At 36.8% G+C, this 24,673-nt stretch overlaps 1 protein-coding gene across 1 annotated transcript in view; it reads right to left on the reverse strand.

Moving 5' to 3' along the window:
- The window catches only part of SPAG17 (sperm associated antigen 17), an 86,455-nt gene that overhangs the window by 12,854 nt on the left and 48,928 nt on the right, over window positions 1–24,673 (reverse strand). The window contains 16 exon segments of the mRNA XM_059466217.1: window positions 337–464; window positions 2,032–2,162; window positions 2,332–2,453; window positions 3,232–3,408; window positions 3,819–3,961; window positions 5,120–5,264; window positions 5,554–5,747; window positions 7,049–7,181; window positions 9,560–9,888; window positions 11,711–11,828; window positions 14,457–14,668; window positions 16,992–17,102; window positions 19,586–19,711; window positions 20,254–20,365; window positions 21,615–21,869; window positions 23,150–23,232. Coding sequence (XP_059322200.1) covers window positions 337–464; window positions 2,032–2,162; window positions 2,332–2,453; window positions 3,232–3,408; window positions 3,819–3,961; window positions 5,120–5,264; window positions 5,554–5,747; window positions 7,049–7,181; window positions 9,560–9,888; window positions 11,711–11,828; window positions 14,457–14,668; window positions 16,992–17,102; window positions 19,586–19,711; window positions 20,254–20,365; window positions 21,615–21,869; window positions 23,150–23,232 — 2,519 coding nt within the window.

Here is a 24,673-nt window from a genome sequence, read left to right on the forward strand (position 1 = left end):
CAAACAAAAAGAGCAAAACCCAAAAATGCACCTATTGGCAATATGTCTCAGTTGAAAGGCGTGTCATAGACCTAGACAATAAAGCCAGTCGATTCCTGGGAACAATTAATCTACGCTAAAACATCTTCATTTGGTAAGACAAACTCCCCTTAAAATTGCTTTATCCCCTCACTAAGTGTAAAAAAATGGGACCATACATTTCCTGACACAGCCTACCATTTGCTCTGTCTGCTTAATAAACTGAGTTTAACATTCTCACTGTTTAGAGCTTCATTTCCCCACAGAGACAAACATCTATTGCTTTAACATGAAAATACAGTTTTGAAACAATTATACCTCAGGAGGAGAAGATTCTTTCTGAGTCTCTGGCTGTAGATATGGAGGAACAATACTCTCTGGTTCTTTCTTCATTACCCAGGGGGATGATTCAGCCATAGGCCGAAGGACAGTAATACTTAAAACACCTGGTTTAAAGACAAATTTTGCTAAGAACCAGTTCAAATTAAAAAACAAAAAAGTGTCTCAGACCTACAGAAAAAAACTACCTATCTAAAAAACACCTTATTACTAACAGATAAAAGTCCTTGCATCCATGGCTACAGATAATATCAGATCACTGCGTTGATTATAGAATGGTGGTACAAGTTCAGATTACTCAGCCCATTTGTAACAATAACTTGCTTATGCTACTTGCTTTGATTCTTGGTTAACAGCTCAGTTGTATAGTGTGGGGAGTAGCCCAAACAAGGAAGAGCACAGCATTGACCCATGTGTACTGAATACTAATCTCAGAAGTAGTACAACATATTCAGAACATGCATAATTCTTCATTGTACATTATACTTAATGCCCTGATCACTGGATGGATTCCATTAGAGATTATTTATTTGTATTGTTTGCATAAATTTTGATGTTCTTCAAGATATTTTTTCCAGCCCAACCCAAAAATTACTTAATCTACTATGATCTATCCCACAGGCAACCTTCAAAATGGGTATCACCACTGAGGTACTTTGTCATAATGATACAAAATTGTGAAACTTTGCTGTAAAGGCAAATAGACCCAGTATTGTGAAAGGTGGAGCAGGAAGTCAGATGTGCTACTATTACAAATGATTGCTGGCTGTAAGTAAAATTTTTTTACTGGGATTTTGACTGGGTATGTATGCTCTCCATCTTTCTGATCTTTTCACCTTCTGCATTTTTCTGGCTCCCTCCATGTCCCTTCTTTTTTCTTTTTTCCCATGGCAGAATGGCTTCATTTGGTTTCTGCAATGGGGAACCCATCATTTGTGTGAATAAAATACATTTAAAAATGTGCCACACTTTATAAGAGTAGTAAGTGGGAAACCTGTTTTATGCCATATGCTTATGACATAAATCTATGAGAAATTTGTCTTAGGACATTATGGCTTGAAGCAAATTTCTGTCATCATCCCCTCATATTCAGGGGAACCATACTTTCCTCTTTTTAAAGATTTTTTTTTTGTTAGCAACTACCTGTTGCTACAGTGTCTTTTATAGAAACACAGCAGATCCAATTACCTTTTCAACAAGCAACAATTCCAGGACATAATTTCTTGCATTGCTACTACAATGTGGTTGTTACCATGTAGTATTGGCTAGTCCAGTCACATTTTTTCAGCTTTTTAATATGTATCCTTTCCAAAAGATAGCCTAAAGGTCAACAACAGGGCATCACTCTCCTCATTGCTACATCATTAATGGAGACTGTGATACATTCAAGTTTTTTAAATGATAAACACAAAGAATATATTTAGTTGGCAATTGCTTTTATTTGTGTGACTGAGAGTGGATAAAGATATGCCATTTGTTAGTTCACTTATCCCTTAACAGTGTCCTTCAGTTAATTCTCTGTTTCTCAGAGTTTTCCCCCAAACTCATTTCTTCCACTCCTAGAAGGCATGGATCCTTATTTACAAGGGTAAAAACATTTCCTGCCCAAATAAGAGTTTTGAAACTTTTCAATTCTTTCTATTAGTAGTCTGTCAGAGAAGAAACATTTTCTACCTGGCTGTTCTTGTACAGGATCCTGCAAGACTGCAGTGGCAGGATCACTGCAGGCCTCAGCCATATACTCGCGTACATCCTTTGTTCGCAGGAGCTCCATTCCAGAACCATCCTCAGAGATGATGAAAAACCTGCACAGCCAAACACACACATGGGGCTCTATCAAGAGAGCAGAACTCCAGCATGATGGCATCAAATGTGCAGATACAGAGTACTGAACAAAGGCAGCACGATTCCATGAGCCCTGTAAAATACTATGAAGAAAAGAAAGTGTTAACCTATGAATGCAATGCATTTTACCTGGGGACATGCTCATTATCAGTGATAGGTTTGTTAACATCATCTGCTGCTGAACTCCTGTCCTCCTTGTCATCAGAGCCACTGCTGGGAATGCACACATCTGTGCTGCCATCAGCCAGGACCTATAGCAGAAATTATGTGAAATTACTTGAATTAAAAGATCCTTTTAAAACAGTGACTTGCTGGAGAACTTTAACCTTACCTAGCCCAGTGAAAGAGACAGAAAAACACATTTCACAATGAGCAATTGGAAACTCACAGGAAAAAGAAATAAAGAGGAAAACTGAAAAGACAGTAAAACCCCAACAACATTTCTCAAAAGACATGCTGTATCATAAATACTAATATCACATGCTGGTATTTAATAAATTCCCAAGGACTGTTACACAAAAATACTCACTCATTGGTCAAGACAGGTAACTGTAATACTCAAGACAGACATTGATGTATACCTACTGAGAGAGCTTCTACAGTATTTTCCTTCTTGAAAACACTATGTGCTTATGAACTAAGGTAACATTAACATATTCAAACAAGATAACTAACAATGACCTAAAAAGGAATACTAATGCCTTTTTCAAGATACAATTTAAATAAGGGTGATTCAAAGCACAGTCCATTAACTGAATCTGACATACCTAGTTTTTAATCCTCACTTGCAGAGCTGATTATTTGCTATAGTACAAATCATGCTAATTAAAGGTGAGCTAAATTGTACACCATGTGTTCTGTTTCAGTGTCTCTAAAGAGGGATAAATATAAAAAAATAATATCCATCACATAGTCAAGAAGATATCAGAAACCTGCTTCTGGCTACTTTAAATATTACAAGGTTACAATTTGACTTTGAGAGAAGTTTATAATAGAATGTAGAAACTTGTTTTCTTCCATGTATTTTACCTTGAAAGTATTTCCTTCAGGATCCATCATCTCACAAATAGTGCTGGAAGTGTGTTTCATAATGTATCTCCCTGCTTGTTTCTCTTCTTCCTTGCTGGTGAAATCATAAACTTCATGGCTGTAAACTGCTGAGCAGTCTTCATCAAAGAAAAGAAAGCCTCCCTTGCTGGGTAAAACCTATGACAGCAAAAAGGGAAGAGGTTCAATCCTCAAAGGTGAAAATTCTAATTGAAAGATACTGTGAAAATGAAGAACATACAAATCAAGAGGACAGCTTTCAGACATTCAATATTGAATCATCCACTTTAGAGGAATCAAAGGCGAGAAAGAAGGAATATGAGGTCCTAGAGGTAGGCTGATCTGAGTCTCTGTGATATTTAACTTCAGGAAATTTGAGACTGTGATTTAAATACACTGTACATTTGTGAGTAAGTATCTAAACATTGGCAGAGTATGAAAGAGATAGAGTAATACGGATTAGTGAAGACTACAGAGAAGGGAGGTAATGAAGATGAGAGCTGCTAATGGCAGGGAACTTGGAACACAAAGATTAAACATCACTGTCACAAACTAAAAATAATTCCCACCTGATATGTTCCCTGTGGCTTTGCTACAATAGATGTCCCATCTCCAAAGACAGTACAACAGGTACCATCCTCCCAATTTGCTATAACAGTAGCAAACTCAGGATGCTCTACTCGTGTACCTTTGCGCTTTTTTGCGATGGCTTCTGAGGGTTCATCTAAGAGTTAATGCAGAACAATGAGACAGGAGCACAAGAATCATGGAAATGTCTTAGGATTCAATTTGCTTTTTCTCTCATAGTGCTGGATCTTTATCTTTTCAGTGCAAGACCTTCATAAACTTCATAGCATCCTTTATCACATATTTTTATGTTATGTAAACAATATGCAAACTTTTAAGTTCTGGATTTTGAATTCAATATAGGAAAACCCAACAGTAAAAAATATCTGTAACCATCTGTAGCTGGCCAGGAAAGTACACTCTAATGTACCAAGTATGGTACTAACCATAATGATCTTCATATTTGCAATATACAAGTTGGATCACTGAAATTCTTTGTGTCTGTAATACAAACTCTAAAATGTGAAGAAATTCCTATTCAGCAACACAAATCTTGGAAAACAAATGATAACAGGCATGTTAATCTGGTTACTGCCTTTCTATTTAAGAGACAGTTCAGGTCAAGGGATTTTGACTTTTGAAATCCCACAGGGAGATGTCCCTGAACATTTTCTGCTATATCAATAATGGTCTTTCCCTCCACTGTGTTTGAACAGTCCAGATGCCCACACAGTAAATGTCCCCTTCATTTTAATTAAGGAGGACAGGACTTGTCTTGAAAATGAAGCAGTCATACAGAATACACCACCAGCCAGAAGAGTCACAGATGATCTTTAGCCCGACTTATTTCAGGCAAATACAAGTTTCACTATTCTTGGCAGGCCATTTTCCACAGCCATATTCAGATATTTAGTATCTCCAAGGCTGGTGAGTCCATGGCTTCACTGGGGAATGTAAGGATGCCTTGGTCCTTTCATACCTCTTCAGTTAAAACTCAAAGCTTCCTTGTTATTGTTAGGGCAGGGGAGAGAGGGCAATGAACACACTAAAACCCTGGCACTGTGGTCTCATGGGGAAGGAGGACCATATAGGTACGAAAGAAGGAGATTAAATTACTTGCAACAGTATAATTTTTGCACTGAATATACTGCTGAAAGAAAGCAAACAAACTAAGCCTAGACTGCACTAGTGGATCTATTATCTAGGCTGCTGGTATAAGCCACCTTTAGTATATATTTGGACAACTTTCTGCTTCATAAAATATTAAGTGCAAGAAAAGTAAGTGCTCCCCTTTAGATATTACCTGCTTCCACGCTACTCTCTGGTACAGAAAGGTCTTCACATTTTTCATAAAAAGATGTGATCCTGGTACCATCAGCATGTTCTACTACTTTGTTACCATCTGGCTTTTCAACAATTATCACTTCATCTTCTCGTACAGTCATAATCTGAAAAAAGAAGGACTACTCATTTATATTGGCCCTGTGATACTTGTGACAGCAGCAACAATATAAGGGATCAGAACTGAAACTCTAAAGAAGCTTGCCTACCACATTGTCATCTACTTGAGAGACAGAGGAACCACATTTTCTTCAAAATCTAAAGCTACTGCATTTCTAACAGTGCAGTAACACAACCTGTAGGATGTTTCAAAAGAATAAATCCTACAACTTATGATTGCTAGCCCTGTCTCTTATCTTATAGACAGTGCTGCAGTAACACCAAAGCAGTTAATACCATTCCATCAGCTGGGTTCGTGGCCTGATACATTAAGAGAGGCTTCAGATCCATTCGTGTGGCACCCTCTGTGCCCACTAGAATGCCTAATGGAGTTGTTGTTATCCAGGTTCCTGCCTTAGGTTGTGTAGAAATGGCCTTTTCATACTCATCAGACTTCTGAGACGGTAGTGATGTCTTGTCACTGCCTTTTCCTGCAGAAACAAAAATTTCTGTATCAGACTTGATGTTCTCTAAGGCAAAAAACAAAACCAGTAAAGTTCAGTTTGTGAACATTGCTTTTGACAGAATTGCAAAATAAACTATTTAACAGGCTAGAAGAAAATTACAACTCCTGCTACTCAAAGACATGATCTTGAACTAGGCTTATCTAATGTACTTCCTTACAGAAAAAGTAAATAGCATGCTAATGCCATCAATCCTATGGTGCATCAGAAGAAAAGGATCTCATTATGAAAGGCAACTGGAGAGATCTTACTAGGAATGTTCTAGAGAACTCTAGAACCCGTAGTAGAACTAGAGAACTCTAGTCTCCCGTATTCAGGAAAAATAGACAAAGTGTACGCAAAAGACAAGAGTGTAGTCCAGAGAGCAGGCAGAAAGACTTAGAGCAATTATCTAGCAAAAAAGCACCCCTGAGGCCAAAAAGAGATGAAACTCTTTACTAGAAATTTGTCAAGAATAAGCAGGGGAGAAGGTGAAAAAGTCATCATAAATAAAGAACAAGAAATAAAGGACATACACTAGTCAGAGATACTGAGTATTCATATTAGAAAACGGTTTGTCAGAGTTGTTCTTCTTTGCAGGTATCTAAAGGAATATCCTAAGAAAAAGGACTGGACTTGACTCAAAAAGTCTCTTATTGAGACACCTTTCTCTTTGGCAGCAATTTTTATTCACCTATGTCCAATAAATTTTATGTTAATACGACAGGTCAGAATTATTCTGTGTACTAAGTAATACTGACAGTGATCTTGGACTACACTCTGAGGTATGAAGTAAACATTATTTCGTTCTTTCTCAGTCAAAATACAATAAGAATGGCTATATTACCACCAAGCATATGTCCATACAACCAATTGATAATGACCAATAGTAGGTTCCTTGGAATACATGGAGTGAGAAAGAAAAATTTATCCTCTGTGAGAGAAACATTTCTTAATACAAAGACTAAAAACTGTAAGAAAAAAATAAGGACTTAACACTACTGTAGTTACAAGGATTTATTTTAAAAGACGTTGTGTTCACTCTGCTACCAATGAAGTTCTTACACAACCTTTTACTTATTAGAGTCCTACCATGTTAGAAGAAAAATAAATTTGGAGTAGGAGAGAGATGATTTGCTATGAAGGTAACATAGCAGTGTGCAGCAGCTGAGTACAGATAGAATTGCATTTTCACATTGTCAGAATTTTCAGACTAAAGATATATGCTCTTTATTAAGTATCATCAGCCCTACTAACTTTATATCTGTCCAAAACACAAGAAATATTACCTTTCTTTGTGCTATTCTCAGATAAATGGTCTGATTCTGGTAAGGGACTTTTCATCCGTATTTCATCTGCAGGTGGGGGTAGGACAGGACCAGAATCAGGGCTATTAATCACCGTGCCATCAGCAAACAGAATCTACAGAAATCAAGGACATACTTGAGGTTAAAATAAATTCAAACACCACAAGCAAGTCTTAAAGAATGTGTCACAAACGTGATAGTCACTAGAATACCGTAGGTTATGAAGAGGAAAAAAGTGAAATCACTCAGAATGAATACAAGAAATAAAGAAGCTATCTTGAAGAGAATTAATAGAACAGACTATTTCAGTTGGAAGGGACGTACAATGATCACCTCGTCCAACTGCCTGACCACTTCAGGGCTGACCAAGTTAAAGCATCTTGTCAATGGCATTGATCAAATGTCTCTGAAACACTGATAACCCTGGGGCATCAACCACCTTTCCAGCAAGCCTGTTCCAGTGTCTGACTATTCTTGTAAAGAAATGCTTCCCAATGTCCAGCCTGAACCTCCCACAGTGCTCCTTTGAGCCATTTCCATGTATCCTGTCAGTGGATTCCAGCAAGAAGGGATCAGCACCTCCCTCTGCACTTCCCCTGTCAGGGAGCCGCAGAGAGCAGGAGGTTGACACTCAGCACCTGGCTCTCCAAAGCAGACAAGCCCAGACCCCTCAGCCACTCCTCTCAGGACACACCTTCCAGCCCTTTCAGCAGCTTTGCTGTACTCTGGACTCACTGCAGGACCTTCCCACCCCTCTGGAGTGGGGGTGCCCAGAGCTGCCCCCAGCACTGCAGGTGAGGCCGCAGCAGCGCTGAGCACAGCGGGTGACGGGTGATCCCCTGTGCCCGGCTGTGCTCTGTGTCTGATGCCCCAGGACACAGTTCCTGCCCTCTGGGCTATGCCCTGCTGACCCTCACTGAGCTGCTGCTGCCCCCAGCACCCCCAGGGCCCTCCCTGCAGGGCGCTCTGCAGATTCCTCTCCCAGTTTGTACACGTGCCTGGCATTACTCTGTCCCACTCTGTAGAATCCAGGAGTTGGTTTTGTTAAATTTCATCCCCTTTGTCACTGCCAGAAGGAGTGCTATTTGCTGCAGTCTGTGGATCTAATTAATGGGGACTCTTCTAATAACAAAAAGGCATTATAAAAATAAACAGTAAAGATTATTCTTCGACTAAATGGTCATAGGTTAATCACATTTTTTTGGTAGCAGTGATAATGCATAATATGTATTGACATATTGACCTGTACTGAAATATTACACATGTCTAGGAGTGCTGTGAACTTTTTTGGCCATTATGATAGTCAACAAAAAAAAGTGTTGGTTACTCATCAAATTATGTCTGGTTTCTGAGATCCATTACGCTCATCTCTTGATATGCATGCTCTCTGTGTGTCTAGATAAACTCTAGAATTACTCCAACCATCCCTAAATTAATTTATAAATACAGTAAAATGTAGAAAAAAATGGACAACATATAGAAACAATTCTAGAAATTGTTACTATAAGGAATAATTTATTTTTTCTTTTTTGAATGCTTATCATATGCAATAAATTTCTGATGACTCATAGACATTAAGTTAATACAATGAAGGACGCACTCATAATCTGTTTAAGCAAAGACTACTGCAAAATCATTTTAGGCACATAAGATCTACATTTTTTCTCTCAGGAAATAGTATGTTGTGAATATATAGACATACAGCAGCTATTTCTGAAATGGATATATTTCTCAGGAATCCTGGCAAAATGTTTTAACATCTAGTGTGATGAAAAAATGTAAAGAACTTACACTAGGCATTGTGGTCTCCTTAGACAGGAAAAAGAAATTCAGGAAATAAGGAATTATTTTGACAGATTCTGAGTCAAATTAGATGATACCTCTTTCATCTCTTTGCTAACTACATGTAGAGTCTTAGAGTTAAAAAAAAAAAATTGCTTGTGGATTGATTATAAAATTTGCAAAGATAGCTTATAGCACCTAAACTAACAAAATTCTACACAACAAAAATATGTGTAAACAAAACAGATACTTAGGAATATACTTTTCCCCTGAAAATTTAGGGTATGTAAATGTGTCTACAGGAGCTCATGTCTTTTCTGGATCCCATATGAGTGTTTAAGCTGAAAAAAATATATGAATGCTTTCATATTGCCAAAAATACTCAAAGCTGAACTAATCCACACTTCAGAAGTTTAAGTTTAGGAAGGCACTTCTCTGAACCATATTCAGCTATTTCCTAATAACAAGGTTGCCTAAAATCTCAGTGCCTGAAATTTTCATACTTAAATCTTCCTAAGTTCTGACTCTGAACAAAGCCAAGAGTACTTTAGTCTTAACATGGCTGCATAATTCAGTATTACTTAACTTCATCATCTACAAACTGGACACTTCTCAATCTCAGTAGACAAAAACAAGTTTAAGGGTAATTACCTTCCGTTACAATGAACTGTACTAAATTGTACTGCTTGCAATGAATTCTACCAAACATACCTGGGTAGATCCATCCATCAGGTGCTTTATGACAGTTCCTCGACTAGTGATGACTCTTGACACCTCTTGCTCTTTTTGCCTCGCTGGAGGTGAATAAAGATGAGAGTCCTTTACCTTTTGGGGATAGCTCTGTCTAACCATAATTTCCAGAGGAGGCTGCTTAGCCTGTTCACTTTGGGTGTCTTCCTGCTTGATTTCACCTTCTGTAACCTGATGTTCCTCCTCTCCACTTGGCATAACCTCTTTCTTCTCTTCCTCATCTGCTTTGCCTTTACTTTCCTCTACTGTCTCTTTCTTTGCTTCAGTGGCAGTGGATTCACCTTTCAAATCTGAAAGCAAACTTTGAATTACTTAGTACTGCATAGCACACATTCAAACAGTGCTACACACCCAGCACCACGATGTCGACAGATGTGCAACTCTAGGTGAGACTAACCCTCCTTGGCTGAATTTGTAATCCACAGAGTAAAAGACAGACCCTGATTTCAGAGCAAAGTTCAAAACAGTCACCTACTCAGAAACTCTGCATCCTCTTGTGAAGGTGGCTGTCTTTCCAAATGAAAACAAGGGGAATGTGAAGATGGATTTCTTATGGATGCTAAACTTTTGGAAGACTAACATCATGTGAGAGGAATTCCCTAACTGCCCATAAAGGTGAAAAAAAATCCTAACTGAGTTTCACCAAGTTTGAATTTGTAGAGAAACTCAAGTAATATATTCTGTCTGCTTGAGCAAGTACATTTCTTAGATTAAATGATGGCAATGTTTTGAGTATGCTAAGGGGTATAATTATGGTAATTTTATTGAGAGACTCCATGTAAGTGTCTGTAATTGCTCTGTTCACCTCAACTACTCAGCATTTCAACTTATGCTTCCTGCCAAACTATGTATGTTTGAGAACACTCTCCATGTTCATTACTTCATACCAGATTAATCAGAGCACATTTACTGAGCTGTACAGATTTGTTGTACATAGGTATTAAATGACATCTGTACATGGCTGTTTTTAGAATTAACTAGATGACAACAAAATTCACATTTCTCTGATTCAAAATCTAACAGTGTGACTAAAAAAACCCAAGATTTACTACAGTTTAGAACATGCAAAGATGAATCTAACAGTAATTTTCAAAAACACTGCAGAAAATAATTATTGCAGAATATTTGTCAGGCACAGAAGCTTTAAAGCATCCAAATACCCTATCAGTCTTCTAAAGGAAATCCAATGATAAGGGCAGAAAGGCTTATTCTGGGTGTTTTCTCTCTATGTACTGGATGGCATAAACCAAAGGACTTCTGTGAAATAATTCCTGTTTGAAACTGATTGCATCTTTTAGAAAAGCAACAAAAAACCCCCGATTGTAAAACCAGCAGCAGAGACTCCATCAAGCCTTGGTTAGTTTTCTTAATCATCCTTACCATTTATGAGTGTAACATTTTTACCAAGTAAGTACAACTTAAACCTAGTACAAAGTCCTAGTTTTCAGTTTCAAGCCCCTGAAAATTGTAATAATTTTGTATACCTTGGTTTACCAGCTATCACCAAAATTCTGTTTTCTTGTACTTCCAGGCTGGCATTAGTCACTCCTTTGACCTTTTCTTTGGTACTTAAATGGAAGTCTCTGGTGAAATGAGCTCATTATAAGATACATCTTCTGATGCTTTAATCATTTTAGCGATTCTTCCCTGAATCTTTCAAATTATTAACATTTTGTCTTGGGGGTTTAAGTACATATGCTTTCAAAGGAAGTGCAGACATGGGTAATGTAACCATCTTCCTGCTATCACTCAAGATTCCTCTATATATATCTATTTATTTATTGAATTTGCTTGTTTTTCTTTAGTATTCCAATCTGTGTGCATATTCAAATGATTATCCAACATGACTCTCAAGGGCTTTTTAGGGTTGCGACTTCCTTCCCCTCAATCTTTTATGTTCAACAACTTGTGATTCTAGATTTCATATTTGTTTGAATAAAATCATATTATTCATGTTGCAAATACTATGAAATAGACATTATGACAGACTTAGCATTCTAACATGCTGAAAACATTAGAGTTACATCTAAACCCATCAATGAAGAAATAATTTTCTTCTGTAGTCTTAGCTTCTCTGAAATTCCTTACTTTGCAGTGTCTCAGAAAACTAACCTTGAAACCTTTCATTGAGGAAAGTTAGTACAAGTCCGTTGGGATAGGAGACATTCAAACTCGGAAAAGCAGGAGCATCTGACACCTCTTGTGCTTGGGGAACTTCTTGCATTTCTACCTACAGAATGAAAAATTAATTAGGTTCTAGTCCACATTTTAAAATAATAAAGAAAAAATGAAAGTACAGTTTTAGTGTGTATAGATTCTGTTTTAACAGTGGTTTTTTTTTTTTTTTTTTTTTTTTTTTTTAGTGCTGTCTACCACTCATATTTAATATTTTCAGAGTTTATGGATTCAGAAGTGGAAATATTAGTTATTTTCTTTGATTATGTTATCTTTCATTCACCTTGAAGAATCATCCCCTCCGAAACCTATGTAACAAGGGACTACACTATGCCAGTAGTCATAGGATGAAAAAAGTTTTGGGTTGTAGACATAGGTAACAGAGAGAACTTGTCCTGTTATTATTCCATATTCTTGCTTTTTAGGACGAGAAATACAGGGGAGAAATGGCAGATGTTTTGCCATCTGTTTTTCAACATCAAAGATGCTGTATATTTTACAGTTAATTTACATAGTATTACTGGTAATTAAGGCTACTCTCAATACTCTAAGATTGTAGTAACAGCATCATGAGGTAGAAGTCACAGAATAGGGCAGAAGTAACCCTCAGTTGTCATCTACTGCTCCCTGTCTAATGGTAAAAACAATAATCATTAGTGAAAAACTCTAATGTAAGGTATTCTAAAAATTTCCAGGGCTGGAGGTTTCCTGGTAAACTGTTCCAGGGCTTTACCTTGCTTAGCCTTACTGACATTTTCCCAGAGACTGACTTGAATCACTACTGCAGAAAATCAGTTTACTTCTAAATATCTCTGATGATACAAGCTCACATAATAGATGATGGTTATTTTTAGGTCTTTACAGAAGGCTATTCTGTCTCTCAACTCAAGATCAAAGAAACCCAAACTAATTATTTTAAATCTTTCCCACTGGTTAAGTTTTCAAGACCTGTAATCTTTCTTCATGCTTTCCTTAAAATTTTCAGAGTGGCTCATGTTTTTCTCGCAGTGCAGTATCCACAGCTGGACACAATACTACAACTGAGACTCTACCTGCCCTAAAAGAAAAATTACTTCACATATTTAGCAGGCTATACTCCTCTGCATTTACATCTCAGTGGTCTTTGCCCTTCTCACAGGAAGATGGCATTGTTGACTTACGGATAGCTTCTGATTCATGACAACTCTCAGACCTTTCTCTATAGAACTGTTACTGACACAATTGTTATTCATTCTCTAGATATATACAGATTATTTATATGTAATTGTAGAACCTACCTCTTATTCCTACTGAATTCCATCCTACTTTACAGACCATATCCACGTGAATTTGTCAAGTCCGATTTGGATTCTAATCCCGTTCTCCGAAATACTTGCAGACTCAAACAGACAGGTGCTGTATGCACTAATAGGGATACTCTCTATGCAAAGTAATTCCAAACCAAGTAGCTAAAAACCTTTTGGTTTAGAAGTCATCCTGACAGATTTTTAATTATAGGGCTATTTTTCTATAGGGTTCATTTGTGCCCTACAATTGCTGTATGTTATGCTGAGTGCTGTTTGGCAACTCCCTACACCACTTTCCATGATGAAATTAGGTAAAGAGCCCTTTTTGTGGATATGCACAGAACAGCCACAGTGTTACCTCAACCACAAGGTACTAAAAACTACTTCAGAAGAGAAATTCAGAATTCAAAAGATTTCCTAAAGATTTCCAAAGATTGATTCATACTTTCCAAAGACCTGTACTATGATAGAAGTGCTTCAGTTAAAAGCTAAAGTAACTTCCTCAAATTGCTAGTTCCTGGCTTGTTATGAGCTTAAAAGACCAAATTACAGAGCAAGGTACTGCAAAACTGTCTTCACTAAATTGCTGGTTGGTTAGACTTTTGAATATGGGTTTTGGAAAGCCCAAAGAAATTCTATTTGGTTAAACTAAAAATTTAGCAGTTCTTTTAACTGAGATATTAATAATCATGGAATGGTTCAGGTTGGAAGGGACCTTAAAGATTGTTGAGATCCAACCCTGGACAGGGAGAGTATCCACTAGACCAGGGTGCTCAAAGCCCCATCCAACTTGGCCTTCAACACTTCCAAGGATGGGGCATCCACAGCTTCTCGGGGCATCTGTTCCGGTGCCTCAATCACTTTCACAGTAAAGAATTTCTCCCTAATATTTAATCCTAATCTTTCAGTTTAAAGCCATTTCCCCTTGTCCTGTCACCACAAGCTCTGGTAAAAAGTCCCCCTCCAGCTCTCTTATAGCCTCATTTAGGTACTAGAAGGCATGCTCTAAGGTCTTCCTGCAGCATTTTCTTCTCCAGGCTGAACAACCCCAATGGTTTCAGTTTGTCTTTGCAGGGAAGGTGCTCCAGCCCCCTGATCACCTGCAGTGTAACAGCTGTAACTGTAAAGCCAAAATTGACAAAAGAATGTGGGTCATGGCAGACTCACTGCTTTACATCACGGAGCCATAAAGACTAAGTTCATTAACAGCTGCCAGTATGTACATATGAGAACAACTGAAAGAATAAAACATATCCTTAAGAGCACCACAAATTGTTAGGAATTTGTAAAGGCACAGCTTAAAGCCCTCTGAGAAGAATATATGTTCCTTTTACAGAAGTTCATGCTTTTGAATTTTTGTTTTGTTTCTTTGGTTTGGATATTGTCTCTGCTCTCACCTTTTGTTCTTCTTTCTGTGCCACGTTATCAGGTGGTGAAGGGGCTAATTTGCGACGGTTTCCTTTGGTAGAAGCTTTTCCTGATTTTCCTCTGTCAAGCTTATCTTTTTTTCCCTGAGATGGTGTAATAACAGAAACTGTTGGAACTACCGTTGGAAGATGAACAGAAGGGATGTTCAGAATTCTTTCTAAGACAAGAGCTGCTTCATCATCTAAGGAAGGAAAAGCAAGATTTTCAATGTAATTAAGCTTCATAAATGTAGATGGCCATGTTTTTTTAAAAAAGATTTTGTTCACTGAATTCTACCTTAAAAATAATAACCTCACTGGGGAAGTTTGTTATTTCAGATAGAGGGACTGTATATATAAGAGTACTTAGAAAATCTTTTCACAGACTGACAACTTATTAGCCCAAAAGACATCTTGAAACTATTGCTTCCCACAAGTTGTCACTTAGTTGTCACCTCAAAAATAAAAAAAATATAATTTTAAAATTATTTTTTACTTCCAGAATACTTAGAAGTGGAGACATTCGGAATCTAGTATCTGGTAAATGATCACTGTGTTCTGCTTTATCATGAACTGATCCAGCATAGGCAGACTTGACAAATTTTGTACCACATATGTCTATTTTGCTATAATTCCTCAGAAAGATTCTAACGATCTAGACTTGATAAGACTCTTGCAATTCTTCAAGCCAAGCATTAGGACAGCCTTCTAGGCAGGTCAACAGGAAGGAGTCATGTTGCCTTTCAAAACAATTTCTTTAAAATAAAAGAAATACAAATTTACATTTTCTGTAATTATTTCAACAAACTGACACTTCATAGAAATTTCACCCATGCCTTTATTTTGGTTGCCCCCCAAAATAAGAATATGGTGTTTGAGGGTAACAATGGAAAAGAGTGGATTGTCAAGACTGAGATAAAGTGACTTTAGAAATCTTGAGAGAGATGTAAAATTCCAGATACATACATTCACATGTCTAGGACTTGAAATTGTACTCTCATGATTTTGTCAAAATATAAAGAGCAAGTGCAGATGTTCTATAGTATCCAGAATCAAAAGCCCTGCAGGTGCTTAAGCAGTCCCAGTTTCATAAAGAGACAAGGAGATTATTTCTAACAAAAATGTAAGGTGATTGGAAATTAACCTTTGATAATGCTGGAGAAAACAAAGAATAATTCAAAACTTGAAGAAATATTAACATCTGCCCCACAAAAGAAAAAAAAGTTGCATAAAGCTGAAAAACATCTTGAAACCTTTTGTCACCTTAGCTTGCCTAAAAGAAAGATGAAATAGATAAAGTATGAAAAACAGTAAGAAAAATGAGAATTAGAGAGCTTCCAGAAAACGATTTCATTACTGCTTGAAAAAAGGGTAATTTGCACACAATTTAACTGATCAGTGGAGAGAAACTGCAGATTTCATGTTATACCATTCTGCATTAGGGGTGGATGGCATATGAGAATCATCTAAGGGATTATTTCTGGTCAGAATTATTCTGAGCACTTGGAATACAAAGAGCCATGGGGGTTTGGCATAAGCAATGATCATAGAAAAACTGCAAGCAATGAAAGAATGCCAGTTAGCAGCACTCTAAAGCCCAACATGGCAAGGATTATTCTAATGCAGAATAGGATGATTGTGGTGGATGTGAAAAAACATAAACATCACAGCTGACATGTAGGTGTTTAATCAGACATGTCTCTCTTTTATGTCAAAATCCAAGTTTTTGCAGGCCACTATTGTGAATGCTCTTTTGACCAAAGTCTAAGCAGTCTATTTTTTTAGTAATTAATTTGTCAAATATATTTGAACAATTAAAACTGAGTGTAGAGTTGAATGGTTTACCACAGTCCACACAAAGATGCATTCAATTAAATGTTTTCATATTTTAAGAGCTGGAAAATGCTGGAATTATTTTCTGATCAGAGAAGGGTTTCACTTTTATCCATAAGATGGTTTCAGTGGCCTTCAAATGCAATGGAAAAAAAACCTCTTGGTAAAAGCAGACGCTGTTTTCACTGTGGTTTTCTGAAGCAATTGCTTCCAGTTGGTGAATGTGTTTATTGAAAGGCTGAGAGAAATCCCTCATTATGTCTGCACAACTGTAACCTAAAGTCCAACTCCTAAAGTAAAATGAAAACTCCAGAATTGCCTATATAAGTTTACAAAAATATTATTTCTTGGAAAACCAAGAAGACTCCTCAGCAAATCACATTTTCTTTGGCTCAAATTAATTGGCTGATTTTGCTGGGCTACTTAATAACAATACTTGCACTGCTCTGTTTTCACAGTAAGCAGAAAAACTTGGAGACCTCCCTCCATTTTGAAAATTGAATCAGAATATTCTTGACAATGTAATCTCATTTTGAGCCTTGCTGAAAATTCTCTACCATGTAGTAACAGCTGCTGAGAAAGGAAGAATTGCATGCAACAAATTATTGGGTTAAGGAGTGTATGAAGGGAAAAAAAAAGGAAAAAAATTCCCCCCATGGTTCTCAAATATCCTCTTCTATTTGCTTACTTTACCTGCCTCCCCTGTAGGTCCATAATAGCTCAGAGACAGCTGGATTCCATTTTCCAAGGTGGCTGAAAAAGATCCAAACTTGCTCACAGCTTTCTTTTTATTTTTCAATTTTTCTAAAAAAAAAAAAAAAGACTTAATTTTAAGGACAGCAACACATATCAGAACCACCTGACCTGTAAACCAATGGCTGGTGTGAGAAGTGGGGCTGGTGTGAGAACCTTAGTGAGGATGACTAACCTAAATAGATTAAATGGAGCAGGGAAAACCAACATTCCATTCTTAGGGTACAATATAATAGTCAGTTTTGTGCAATACACCTGTGGTTTTTAGCCAGAAATAGCATTCTAATTAGTTAGGTGTGTAAAAACAGGTTTAACAGCAACAACTAATGTAAAGTCTTATGGAATTTAAGCAGTTCTGGAGTTATGGATCCTTATTTCTTGGCTGATAAGAATGTTAAACTGCCCATTTCTATTGCATGTGGCACATGCACTAATAAAAATCACTGTCCCTCACATGTTGTCACAAGGACAGGAGCTGAACTTCAATTATCCCTGAGGTTCCCTTCCCTCCCCTCAGGATATTCTATGATTCTATGTATGTACTTTGAGGAGAAAGTAAAAGAAAGGACAAAAAATTTGCAAAATTAGATCCAAAGACAGGTCTGGGATTTGTAAAAGTGGATCAGGAGTCAAACTCACATAGAGGGGCAGATCAAGGTGTTATGTGATGAATATGTCATGGTGAAAACCACATGAACTAGGCAAGATACACCTCCCAGACACTGGATCCTACCTTGCCTGTACTTCAGCTGCTGCTGCCTTAAAGAAATGTTCTATTGGTAAGAGAAAAACTTGGGATTTCCCATATGGGCAACATATGGGAAATATGATATAAGGGCGAGGAGTAGCAGAGAAGACTACAAAAGCAGGTTAAGGCAGGCCAAGCTATCTCCGAAACTCATCAACATGGGACACATCCTGAGACCTTGCCTGTTCCTATTTCTTGTCTGTCACTGCAATGCTTATTGCTGAATACCACCTGTAGGAAGATGTTTTAGAATTTTGACTGCATTACACATTTACCATTGTACCATCCAGCCACTGTCAAGTATCAGAGTGGATTGATTCTTGTCTTCCCTACTGCCTTTCTATAAAGTGCTCCTGTTTACACGGGAGAAAAGCCTTGCACTTGTGTCCAGTGAATAAAACTTGTCTCAGACACTCACACTCTGGCAGACCCTACAATGATACAGGTCAACTGTCAGAAGTGCAGACAAAAAAAATCTGGTCTGTAGAAGGGATGCAAATTTTGTATTAAGACAACCTACAATTACATTGCTGGTAAGCAAAGGAGAGAAGCAAGAGCAGGATGCTTTCTTACACTTGTGAGAAACAACTGCTCACTTTGAAATTTTTAAAAGGTTTAATAAACCTTAACAAAAATACAACAAAAGGACTACATAAGGAAAAATTTGCAGTGTGGGAAACTGCCCCTCATGCATACCACATGGCTGGTTCACCTTCAGGATGGATGCTCAGTCTTTTATACCCCTGGGGGTTGCATCAGCCAACCCTGGCCCCTCCCAAAGTCTCAGTCAGCTCTTCTTTGCCATTTACCAGTGGAGACTGCTTTCCTGTGACTTGATTGGAGGTCAGGTGTTGCCATGCTCCACCCCCTAAGCAACCCCCTGAGATTTTTCATTCCTAGCTGCCCCAGGTAAGGGGCACCTGTGCACGCCTTCTTTTTACCTGTCCTAGACAACTCCAGCTGTCTGATGGTCACATTACAGGGGAAAAAGGGAACTGTGGGGAGAACAGAGGGCATCTAAACCACAATAACATAACTATACACCACTAAAGCTTTTCTTAATATCTACACAATAGTAATCCCTTAATTGCAAGAGCCAATCATCTCATTATCCATTTATAATACACTGATGAAGAAGAAAAGAGCTAAAATGTATGTTATCCTTTTCCAATACTCTTCAGTTTGGTGACAGGAATTCCATAATGTTTTTGGCAAACATATACACAAATTATTACAAACTGTCTTGCTTCTTGGAAACACACTTGCCTGGGTTCAGAAAGGATTTGGATTCAATGCTTTCTGAGTATGAACAATATATCAGCCAACAGCAGAAGTTGTTGGATTGCAGAAAGATCTGTTTTCAAAGCAAAGGTCTTGAGGTAATAATGCTATGGCCATCTGACCCACAAAAGGAGGTTCACATCAAAAGGGGAAATCTTCCCTTTAATTTTGACTTTGGTCACAAAGTCACAATGGTTTTAAGATCCAAATGAGTCCTCCACTAAAGAAGAAAACTATTTTCTTAAGGAATGGTGATTTGCTTGATTTAGAAGGGAGACTGGTTTGCACATGTTGACCTTCACTGTGCTTGTACATCTTGCTAAGACCTCTTTATGCAGTGCTTAAGTCAGTCAACTGGATTTTTGCTTTATTTTATGGAACACTGACTTTTCTTACTCTCTGCCAATGGTAACAATATATTTTCTGTTAGTTGGTAAGTTTTGCATCCAATTATTAAATACATCAAACTATTAATTCTTTATATCAGTGACATCAATCCACTGACCTGATGTAATTTGCTGTTCTTCATTAATTTCTTGCTCTTCAGCTTCTTTGAAGTTTTCCTTGGGGTCTGTGACATGAACGAAGAAATTGTGCTTGTCTTTCATTACTTTCACCTTTATCAAAGTTTCTGTAAAGCAATGGAATACTATTATTGCTTCCATCAGGCTTCAGAACTTACTTGCACCCAAATAAATGGTGCACCTGCTACTTTGAGTAAAGCACTCAAAAAAAGAAAATTGCTCATAACTGGACTGAACCATGTAGTAGAAAACCAAGGTGACAAAATTAAGGCTATCTGAGTTTAGACAAAATATATTATAAACTTTCTGATAATTAAATCTGAGAGTCTGCAGAAGACTCTGTGGCTTAGATATATTGCATTTGACTGGAAAAATAATTTGAACATCCTGGAAATATGATGCATCAGTTGCCATTGAAAAAATAAATATGAACTGATTTTTCTGCATTTCTAGTTTTCTGGTATTTCATTTATCTATCAACTGTTAACATATTACAGGTAACTGTAAAGATTAATGATGATAGAGCCTAATATGGAATTTCTTTAACTGAATTTTTACTGCTGAGACATGAAAAACCATTTCTGGATTAAGAAATTATTCCATTAGTTAGCACTGAGTCAAAGCAAAACATAAAGAAAATAAGAATCACTTTTTACAAACTCTATCTTCTCTACTTGAATCTGTCCTCCATCAGATGGGAAAAGATACCGATTGGTTCCTGATACTTGAATGATATCCTCCCCTGTATTGTAGCCATGAAACTGGAAAAAACAAGTTTTAAATTATCTGTAAATGAGAAAGGCAGTACACATGAAAGAGGTAAAAGAAGGAGAGACCATCAGGATCACACTGTACTGCTCAACATCTTTTGCTTAGCTATTGAACCAATATAAAAAAAACCTTGAGCAAATATCTAGCATTCTATAGTCATATCTAAATAATTTCCCCATTACTAACTGAGGTAACTTGTTACATGTGAAAACCATCATGGAAACTGAAGAGTAGCAAGGAGACCGGTGAGTTAACATACAGTGTGAGAGAAAGAGAAGTTCTGATCAAGTACAATGCCATGGGATCACATAAAGGTCAGGTAAAGATTCAGCTTTCTGCCCTCTAGGTTTTGGAATTCAGATACTGTAAATCTAATTAGATTGCTATGCCTTCCACAGTGCTACAAGATGGAAAAAATTACGTGACCGTATTCAAATAAGTCCAGACTGAAATGCCATCTATTTCTGAGTTTAAAGTCTGTACTTAAGCAAATTTAGACTGAATTACATTGATGTGTGCAAGTTTTGGATGCATGATAGACTCTACAAATATAAGGTGGTGCAAACTGCTGAAAAACTGAACAAAACTAGTGAAGAGCTCCCTCTGTTAGTGCAACAGGCAGAAAAAGGAGAGCTGCTGTGTCCATTGAACTGTCTAAACATGAGTTCCTGGGATTGCTAGGGACATGAAATACAATTACAGTTTGGATTTCATGTGCCTTAATCTCCAAGAGTGAGCTGAGATCCACATTTCCTGTTGCACACATGCCAATGGAGTTACTTTATGAAATATGGGAAAACTATGTATTTTAGATTAGGGCACTTCAAGAACATGAATTTTGAAAGAGGATATGTAAGAAATGGTGATTTCCAGTATAGGCAGTCAAAATTTCAACTAGGTATAGTAGTTCCTTACTATGGAAGATGGGACAATTTCTTATGTTCCCCTTGCCTATCCTCTCCCAGAAAAATCTCACATGATCAACTTATGTTTGTGTTCATGTCATATTACACATAAAAAAAATTAAATAATCTGGTGTGAAGATAATCTTGAACATCAAGAACTGCTTTTTAAAACTGTTAGAAAAGGATCTGCTGCTAAACAACAGAGGTAACAAGACCCAGTTAGGCTTAATTTGCCCTGAACTCAAATTTCACAATAGATAATAGCTCTGCTGTAATCTTGAATCTGTATATAGTTAACACTTTTCTAATGTAGTATAATAATACAACTCCTTACCTTATAAACTTTCTCAGAACCTGTTTCTGGAATGCTATGATCCTCCTCAAGTTCAGCGGCTTTTGCTGACTCATTTTGATACTTGTCTTCCAAAGGTCTTCTGTTTGATCCTTTATTTCCTTTTTTATTTCCTTCTTTACTTCCTCTTAAATCCTGGCTTTTCCTTTTACTTTGCAATTTTTCTTCCTTTTCTTGTTCTTCTTCCTTTTCTTTTTCTTCTTCCTCTCGTAATCGGTCCTGTTCAATCTTCCAAGCCTACATTCAACATTAGGAATTAAACAGACTGTGTTTATCTTTGTACTACAAGATATGTGCATGCTGAAAGAAGTAGAAGCAAACAAAACCAAAGGAATCAAAGTTCTAAGCCAAAACACATTTCCAAACGTGTCAAAAGTCTCACAATATCACACACCAAATTTTGGATAAAATTAGTGATTCACTCAATCTACAACAGCAGCCATTGTTGACCACAGGAAATGAATCAGGTGATTAGTCATATCTTACATGATCAGTCACAGGAGAATGATTTTGTTGAATACTTTTCCACAATGTTTACCACCAAACCACAATGCATCATTGGTATTGGTTTATTCCCCAAATGCAACTGTGAGATAAAATGATTTTATTTTTTTACATAAAGAGGAATGATTTGTCAATGCCAAAATTATCAGTTTACATTAGAAAGACATTTGAGATTTTTTTGAGTATTTAGGGTTTTGTAGCACTTTATAGTCTAAACATATTGAAGGAGAAGTGTTTCTGGGGAAGAAATGGCAAGCATAGAGAGTTACAAGTCAGGCATTAGCCTCGATTGAGCTGTGACAGTTAACCTCATTTCCTCTCTATATTCCATATCAGGACTTGGATTGCACAACATTATACACTGTGAGGAAGATGAGACATAATATGTCTGTGAGGAGTCAAAAAAAGGAAAGAGAATACAATATCAATAAAACTAGATTTGTGCAGATTAATGGATAGTACCAATGCTATGACCAAAACGACAGTATGCTTAATCCCTGCCTCAGCCAGAAATTTATTGTGTAAAGCTGGACAAGTCAATTAATCTGCAGTGAATTTTCATAAATCCATCTATAAAATGGGATTCTCTGACCTAAGGGAACTTGGAGGTACAATATTGACATTCCCTAATTTCAAAGAGCTGTAGACAGTGAAAGTACAGTTGGGTACACAAGTATTTCCATGAATCTGGATCTTATCTTTTCATACCTTTAAAATCAGAAGACTTCAGTAACTAGTAGGATATTATTCACAACATTCACTTCCTAGTATTGCAATTATAAATTACTTTGGAATGCCTAGTCTAACTCCAAATAGTCTTCTCTTAAGAAAACAACATAACATGACTCATAATCATGAAGGAATAAATTAAAGAAAATAACATATACAAAAAATAACAAAGAGCAGAAAGACTAAGAGGATTCAGTCAAGCCCATGTACAGAACAAAGGCTCACCTTTCTAAGAAAGCAGTGCTATCTAGTCCATTTCAGAAACATAAATATTTTTGCCTCACCTTTAGAGAATCTTCTCTGATAATGGGACTTTCTTCTTTCTCGGATTGAGACTCTATTACATTCTCAGGTTCAGTCGTGCTGCCTTTTAAAAGTGAAAGGGAGAATAAGTGGGTTTTAAATACAGGAAAATAAAATAATTTTTTAAAATGGGGAAAAAATGTGCAAGAAAATAAGAACGTATATTTTAAAATAGGAAAAGCATAATAGTACAATAAAGCAAACTTAAATATATTTAGAAATAAAATAGAAAGTCTGTTTAGGTTAGAAGAAACTTGAATCTCATAACTGGGGACCAAATACAGTAAATAATATATCAACAATTTGTGTAAAGACTGGCTCTCTGCTTCTTGCTATTGAAGACTTTGCTCTGGCAGCGTTTGTTTGTTTTTAAGTGAGCCAGAACAAGCTCAATACCAGAGTCACAGACGTTACAACCTTTCAGGACAAAAAATCCCAAATAAATGCTATTTGAATATTCAAACCTTCACTAAAGAAACACTCACCATAACCTTCATTTACTATTACAGCTTTATAGCATCTATGACTTAATGAAAAGAGTATCTTATCTAAGTATATTTTATACTATGCTTGGATACCCCATATTTACCTTCTAGAAAAGGTAATTTAAACTCAATTAAATTAACACTATCAGAAACTTCTAGTTAAATTGCTTTACATGATAAAGTAGAAATTGCAGTGTCAGTGAAATTGAAAACACCCAAGAACACTGTTGCCCATCTGCGCGTTCCAGCTAGAGGTGATTATCTCCTTTCAGCAAGTACTCTATGAATCAAAACTGTCATGAAGCACCACATGGGCAAGATTCAGTCTAGCTCTTGTGACAGCTAGAGATGTACAAATTATGATTTAGTAGTCATAACTGTACTTTTAGTTTCCAAACTATAATCAGAGGTGTTAACTGAGTTGAGGAGTAATGTTTCTATTTTTGTAAATGGTAACTGCTAGTCCTGGGAGGCTTCAAAGGGCATACTCAAGAAAGGTAAAAAAGCAAAGGTTAAGCATAAACAAATCACTGTTAATACCATTTAAATATACAAGTAGAAAATTTTGACAGAAGTTCTTTTTTGTCAATAGGGGTTTTCAGATTCTGCTGCCTGCTGAACAGTTATTGTATGAACAGCTTACAATTTTCACTACTCAAAATGTTGCTTGTAATTCAAGTTTGCTCTGCAGTCTTGTCAATTCAAGTTTCCAGTTTTAGCTTCTAGCCCACAGCTTCTGATTTACAGCTTTTATCCTGCCCTTTAAAAAGGAATTTTCCTGAACCATGTTGCCAGCTTTAACTACTGCTCACATCTTCATATGTTCAGTCATCTGAACAGATACAAATTTGTATGTAATTATTAATCTCATTAGATAAGCACAGCTATTGAAAATGTAAATTGATACTAAAGCTGTCAGTTTTCCAAACAGAGAAAGATGCAGAATATACAAATATATACATTTAATTCATTCCAAAACATATTTATGCCTATATTTATGCCTATGTCAAAACAGTGTCA

The sequence above is a fragment of the Ammospiza nelsoni genome, chromosome 2 (assembly GCF_027579445.1).
Source record: "Ammospiza nelsoni isolate bAmmNel1 chromosome 2, bAmmNel1.pri, whole genome shotgun sequence".
NCBI lineage: Eukaryota > Metazoa > Chordata > Aves > Passeriformes > Passerellidae > Ammospiza > Ammospiza nelsoni.